Raw genomic sequence first — 6757 nt, 5'->3', positions numbered from 1 at the left:
TTAAAGTGCTTCGCGGCCATGTTGAAATATGTACTGACAGTTATTCCGTTGTGATTTCTCTCAACTTGGAAATAGATCTATATTGTTTGTTTTTTCACTATTTCACGCTCTTGTGCAAAGTTTTTCGGTCTCTATGAAAGTCTTAATTTCGAGAAGATGGACCAAGATGAACGGCGAAGAAAATTAGAGGCCGGGAGAGCTAAGGTTTGTTACCTTAAAAGTCAAGCTAGGCTAGCTTAGCCGTATCTGCTAGCTGATTTGTTTTTGCGCGTGCAAATTTCTAACTTTAGCTGGCACGCGCAGTAAACCGATAGATCAGACGTGCAAATGGTTTAAAGGGAATTAAGTATGTTATGGTCATGTGTTGAAAAATGCTAACGTGGCTAATGAAGATGACTGAAAACTAGCAAATGTTGGTCTTAACCTGAATACAAAGAAGCATTTGAAAAATGTGGCTTAAAGGTACATTACTGGATTGCTTCTATTCCTTGCTTGAGCAAATAACCTGAGCGATATGTAGAGCATGATTAAAAAAAACCCCAAAACCTTAGCAAAAGTTTATAAAGTGTCTGAAGAAACCCATTTAGAAAACAGTGGTCCGGTTCCGAAGACTTCACCGCAGTAAGGACTGAAAACACATCCACATGGCCTTCTTGTTTTGTAAACAAAATCATCTTCTCTGTCGTTCATAAGGAAAACAGATAGATGTATTGCGCATATATACACCGATCAAGCATAACAGTATGACCATTGAGAGGTCACGTGAATAAGACTGATGATCTCCTCATCATGGCACCTGTTAGTGGGTGGGATATATTAGGCAGCAAGTCAACATTTTGTCCTCAAAGTTGATGTGTTAGAAGCAGGAAAAATAGACAAGAGTAAGGATTTGAGCGAGTTTGACCCATGGCCAAATTGTGATGGCGGATAGATGACTGGATCTGAGCATCTTCAAAACTGCAGCTCTTGTGGGGTGTTCCCAGTCTTTAGCGGTCAGTATCTATCAAAAGTGGTCCAAGGTAGGAACAGTGGTGAACCCGTGACAGGGTCATGGGCGACCGAGGCTCATTGATGCACGTGGAAAACGAAGGCTGGCCCTTGTGATCCGATCCAATAGATGAGCTACTGTTGCTCAAATTGCTGAAAAAGTTAATACTGGTTCTGATAGAAAAGTGTCAGAATACACACTGCATCACAGTTTGTTGCATATGGGGTCGCATAGCCACAGACCAGTCAGGGTGCCCATGCTGACCCCTGTGCACCACCGAAAGTGGCAACAATGGGCACGTGAGCATCAGAATTGGACCACAGAGCAATGGAAGAAGGTGGCCTGGTCTGATAAATCACGTTGCGGGTGCATGTGTCTCTTTCCTGGGGAACACATGGCAGCAGGAAGAAGGCAAGCCAGCGGAGGCAGTGTCATGCTTTGGGTAATGTTCTACTGGGAAACCTTGGGTCCTGCCAACCATGTGGATGTTACTTTGACAAGTACCACCTACCTTAGCATTGTTGCAGACCATCTACACCCTTTCATGAAAACAGTATTCCCTGATGGCTGTGGCTTCTTTCAGCAGGATAATGCACCATGCCACAAATCAAAAATGCTTCAGGAATGGTTTGATGAGCACAACAAGAAGTTTGAGGTGTTGACTTGGCCTCCAACTTCCTCAAATCTCAATCCAATTGAGCATCTGTGGGATGTGCTGGACAAACAAGTCCGATTCATGGAGGGCCCACTTCACAACTTGCAGGACTTGTAAGCTACTAAGCTGCGAACATCCTGGTGCCAGATCCCACAGCACATCTTTAGGGATCTAGTGGAGTCCATGCCTCATAGGGTCAGGTCAGTTTTGGCAGCAAAAGGAGGAACAACTCAATATTAGGCAGGTGGTCATTATGTTATGGTTGATCTGTGTAAATAGATAGATTTTTTATAATCCCTATGGGAAATTAGTGATGTCATGTGATTAGACTGAGTGACGCGCCTCCCCTGAATTTAATCTTTGAGCATTCTACCCTCATTTTATTCTTTTCAAAGAAAACATTTTTGAGCATGACCATGGGTGTAAAGTAAGCTGGCTATGTGTATATTTGGGGGACACGTTAACTGTGTTTCACAGTGTTTGATTTCCATGGGTGTCTTTCTGCACATGTGGTGAATTTTCCAAGTTGTCATGGTTAGATGTGGATGTGTAGGCTTTTGACTGTTGGTGCTATCTGATTAATATCGCAGTATCACATGTCTGTCTGTGTGTGTGTGTGTGCGGTGGGACATAAACCCACTCAGAGCTTTAATCTGGAGTAAATTGCTTAAGAAAGTGGAGAGATCGGCTGTAGAGTTTATTGTAACCAGATATTTCTACACATCTCTTTGCATTCAATAAGGGATTGCTCCCAAAATATAGGACCAATGTTGAAGATTCTTCTTTTACATAGCCGCTGTATTTTTGACCCATTGCTCCAGCGAGATTTCTGGTAAACGGTCTGACTGGACGCAAGGACAGCTGTTGCTTTACGCCAGCTATCTCTAGGTGACCTTTACCAACCTTAGCCTTCTGATTAAATCAAGAGGGCAGGATTGTGGTCATTTTAGTCGTTAAAAATGGTGGAGCTGCTTATTATTAAGTAACTTCACCTCACTGTATTCTTTCTGTTGCTTGTTGTACATCTGAAAAGCAAAATTGGACATCCTGACAAATGCTCAGGTTTTTTTGATTAACATTTTTTTTTCCAGCCTATTTATTATTTAATAGCTTTGCATTCATAAAGAACTAATTTGAGATTTCGCTTGCATTTCCTGCCAAACCTCATTTTCTTCCTGCACTTTGACCCATGGTGCAGCTTGCGCACTTTAGACAGCAACGGGCGAAAGGCAGCAGTGCAAACCCTGCGAAGAAGACTGGGAAAAAGAAGGGACAGACAGTCCAAACGAATGACCATTCAGCACACGAGGCCTCCCAATCAGAGCATGCTCATGGACAGGACAGCAAGGAGGAGCTTGAGGTTTGCTTTTATTTTATTTTATTTGTTTATTTTTTGCACATCAGAAAACTGTTATAGCAAACGTGCATGTGTGATTGATCCTGTAGGAGTCAGTGCAGCCTCTGGAAGAGACAAACCAAATAGACTCGCAGGAACAGAGCTCACTTCCTGTGGACACAGCGGCAGCAGATCAGCCCGATGAGCAGGAAGACATTTTAGGAGAATTTGAAGCCACTCACACGAGCAAAGATCAACTGAAGGTGAATATATTTGGTTACTGACAGTTAGTTAGGCAAAAGAATTTGAGAAGAAACTTTTTCCTGCACTATAATAAATGAATAAATATTTAGAATGTAGTTTAATGCCAGTGCAACACTCTTATAGTGGATATTCTGAGAAGGTGAAGTGTAGAGATGATTAAGCCCAAATGCTGTTCCTTGTTGATGTCTTGTAGCAGTTACAGGCAGCGGTGGAGAAGCGTAACGAGATCATTTCACAGCTCAGTGTCAACCTGCAGGCGGCGCTATCAAGCCGAGACCAGGTGCAGCTGGAAGCTCAGCAGCTGACGGGGCAGATACAGGAGCTGCAGCAGCAACTACAGCAGGTGAGAAATTGCAATCGTACAGCATGTTTTGGCCTTCAGCTACACAGCTGCGGGACGTGTCCCTAGGAAAAGGGCACTTGCTAAACCTTATTGTGCAAAAATACGTGCACCCCTGTATGTGCTTGTTGAAAATCTCATTACAGGTTATTTCTCCATGAGTTTGCTGTTATGTTATAATTCTCCACTCTTTTGAGAAGACTTTTCAAATTATTTCACTTGAGATGTTTCATGAAAAATTTAAACTATATCAATTATTTTTTCCAGGCTAAAGAGTACCTGCGGAGTAAAAGTGTGGGATGGCTGGATCTATCTCAAACCCACAGGCAGCTACAAATCGAGCACTCTCTACAGGTAATGCTCTTCATCTCATACCCCATAACCCTACCCCAAATAAACCTAATATCAGTGCTGTATCAAGGCTTAAACTTTTTCCTCTCTCCTAGATGAGTAATGATCAAAAGATCCTCTTGGCTCAGAAGGAAACGGAGATCACGTCTCTCCAACAGAAGCTGACCGTCATGGAGGGTTCCCTCTTTCAGCTCCAGAGTGCTTTCACGTCAAATAACATGGAGCAGCTCAAAGTAAGCTTGAGCCACAACGGTGGAATCCTGCGTGGGATTAATCCAAGGCCGGAGAACAACCTTGAATCGAGCAGTGATCTGATTCAGAGATTAAAACACGAACTGGACGAAGAGCAACAGAACAGCAAGCGTGTGCAGGAACGTGCCGAGAACCTGCAGGAGATGGTTATGAAATTTGAGTGTGAGAAGGTTGAGATGGAGGATCGGTTACGGTCAGTTCAAGATGATCTCGAGCGCGCAGAGAAACAGGCGCGTGAGGTGCAGCAGCACAAAGCTGAGAAAGAACGACTCAACCAGGATGTGATGCGTCTAGACGGGCTGGTGCAAGAACTTCAGAACAGGCTTCAGGAAGAAGAAGAAGCGTCCAAGCAGCTCCGCTCCAAATATGACGCTGAAATAGCCAACTGTGAGCTGCGTCTCCAGACCCTGGAGGAGGAGCGGGTGTTGAATGTAGCACAGTTAGGTGAAGCACATGAGGCTGCGCTTAAGCATCTCAGAGAGGAACATTCTGAAGAGGTCAGGCGTATTCAGGAACTGTTGGACCAAGCTCAAAAACATAACCATCTCGGTGAACCTTCAGAGCTTGATACAAGTGTCACCTGGATCCAAAACTCTGAGGAGTATCACAATCAAGAGATGACCCCTGAAGGTTCTCATGACAGTTCTCCTGAAGCTTTTCCCAGTGTGAATGCCTCGGTTGCCGATGACTTAATGGAGAGGTACTTGGCATCTGCTGTCCAACATGAAAGCTCATGGATGGAACAAAGTCTAGAGGAGCACAGCATTATGGAGAACTCCACTGTCTCCAAGTTAGAGTTTGAAGATGAATCAAGATTTTTGGTTTGCCTTGATTCTGGTGCCAATGGCACAAACCCAGATCAACCATCTGGACACGATGGCATGTCCTTCACCCAGGTTCAGCTGCAGAGCTTCAATACAACCTCGAGTGGGCTGAACCAAAGTGTGGATCTGGGCAAGGAGCTTCTGATCCAGCAGTGCAGAGACCTCACTGAGCAGCTGGAAGAGAAAGAGAGAGAGCTAGACATTCTTCAGGAAGAAGTGCGTTGCTCTGCCGAAGAGTTAGAAGAGGCACGGGAGCGATGGAGTAAAGCGTCAGAGGAGCTTGAGGAAGCAAAGTGGGAGCTGGAGACAGAACGAGACAAAAGGCTCCAATGCGAGGAGCTCCTTAACGAGAAAATCCATGAGCAGGACAACCTGAAGAACAAACTTTGCTCCATGGAGACCCCGAAAGAGAAAGAGCAGCTAACATCAGACATGGTGCTTGATAAGAGCCCTTCGATAGAGGAGTTTCTGAAGGAACTGAAGGAGGACAAGCACAAGCTTGTCCTCCAGCTCAAACACCAAGAGCAGCTAGTCCGAGACATTCAGGAGCAGAAGATGGCTGGAGATTCTGTGAACTGTGAAGTACAGGACCTGTTTGGGCAGCAGCTCTCCTCCCTGCAGGCTCAGAGAGACCAGCTCATGGCCCAGCTGGAGAACCAAAGGGAAAAGAACCAAACCACATCCACGCTGCTAGAACAAAAAACCCTCGAGGTGGACTCTGCCTACAGGGAGCTCCAGCAGCTCCGAGCAGAGGTGGAAGACAAAGTGGAGAACGTGCAGAGGCTGGAGAAGGGCCGAGTAGATCTGGAGTACAAGCTGACGTGTCTTAAAGAAAATCTGCATAACATGGAGGAGGCACTACGTCAGGGTTCTGCAGAGAAAGCTGCTCTGGAGAAGCGACTGGAGGAGCTGGGTGAACAGAACAAGAGCATGGAAAAGGTTCTGAAAACAGAACTGGAGAACTTTGAGGTGTGGATCTTATTTCTGTGGGTTATATATTTAAAAAAAAAACAAAAAAAACAAAAAACAGATAAAGACAGACTGGAATAAAGAGAAAAGAAGAGTGCCCTGCCTCTGTTTTTGATTGTTTATTTTTCTCTGTCTTTTTTTGTTCTTTTCTTATTTCTTGTCTTTCTTTTCCTTTTCTCAGTCTTTTTCTTCATTTCTTGCCTTCTCTTTGATTGTTCTCCGTATTTTGTTTTTCTTTTGTCTTTTTTTTTTTTTGTTGGAAATATTAAATACTTTGCTAGAAACAGGTGATTGTAATTTTTTAAATTATTTTTTTCTATTAAACACCTTCTGAATTTCATTTATTTTATTTTTGTTTAATTAGAAGGTACAATTTTCAAACTTGGCTGTTAAATTTTCAATTCATCAGCTGCAGCTTCAGGTGAAAGATGTGGACCTTGAGAAGATGAAGGAAGCCAGAGAGAAGGCGGAGGAGGAGCTCATGGAGAAGGAGAACGCTCTGCAGAAGGAGCTGAGAGAACATGAAGAGGAAAAGAAAGGACTGGAGGAGAAACATCAACAGGAGGTAAATGAAAAGCTGCGAATCTGTCTTGAAGTGATCAGAAGTGTTTATAATGGATTGATTTTTTTTTTCTCTTCTTCTTCTCCTTTCTCTCAGATGCTGGACTGGAGCGAGCGCTTGGAGAAGGAGCTCTCTGTGCTGCGCTCTAACCTGGAAGATGAGCAGAAGAAACAGATCACTCTAATTAAACAGGTATTAATCATTTTTTTTTTTATT

At 43.8% G+C, this 6757-nt stretch overlaps 1 protein-coding gene across 3 annotated transcripts in view; it reads left to right on the top strand.

The window, feature by feature from the left end:
• pcnt (pericentrin) overlaps positions 1-6757 on the top strand; it is a 28802-nt gene continuing 22045 nt past the window's right edge. The window contains exons 1-8 of one of the 3 annotated variants that reach the window (XM_058402640.1): positions 1-204; positions 2842-3003; positions 3090-3242; positions 3500-3586; positions 3851-3937; positions 4030-5979; positions 6389-6544; positions 6638-6733. In XM_058402640.1, coding sequence (XP_058258623.1) covers positions 157-204; positions 2842-3003; positions 3090-3242; positions 3500-3586; positions 3851-3937; positions 4030-5979; positions 6389-6544; positions 6638-6733 — 2739 coding nt within the window. In that variant the 5' untranslated portion in view covers positions 1-156. Of the gene's footprint in view, positions 205-2841; positions 3004-3089; positions 3243-3436; positions 3587-3850; positions 3938-4029; positions 5980-6388; positions 6545-6637; positions 6734-6757 lie in introns of all 3 variants that reach the window. The other 2 variants (XM_058402639.1, XM_058402638.1) reach the window with 2 other exon arrangements.

The sequence above is a fragment of the Hemibagrus wyckioides genome, linkage group LG11, assembly GCF_019097595.1.
Source record: "Hemibagrus wyckioides isolate EC202008001 linkage group LG11, SWU_Hwy_1.0, whole genome shotgun sequence".
Classification (NCBI taxonomy): domain Eukaryota; kingdom Metazoa; phylum Chordata; class Actinopteri; order Siluriformes; family Bagridae; genus Hemibagrus; species Hemibagrus wyckioides.
Note: the sequence above shows the minus strand (reverse complement) of the source record. Positions and strands in the feature narration are given on the sequence as shown.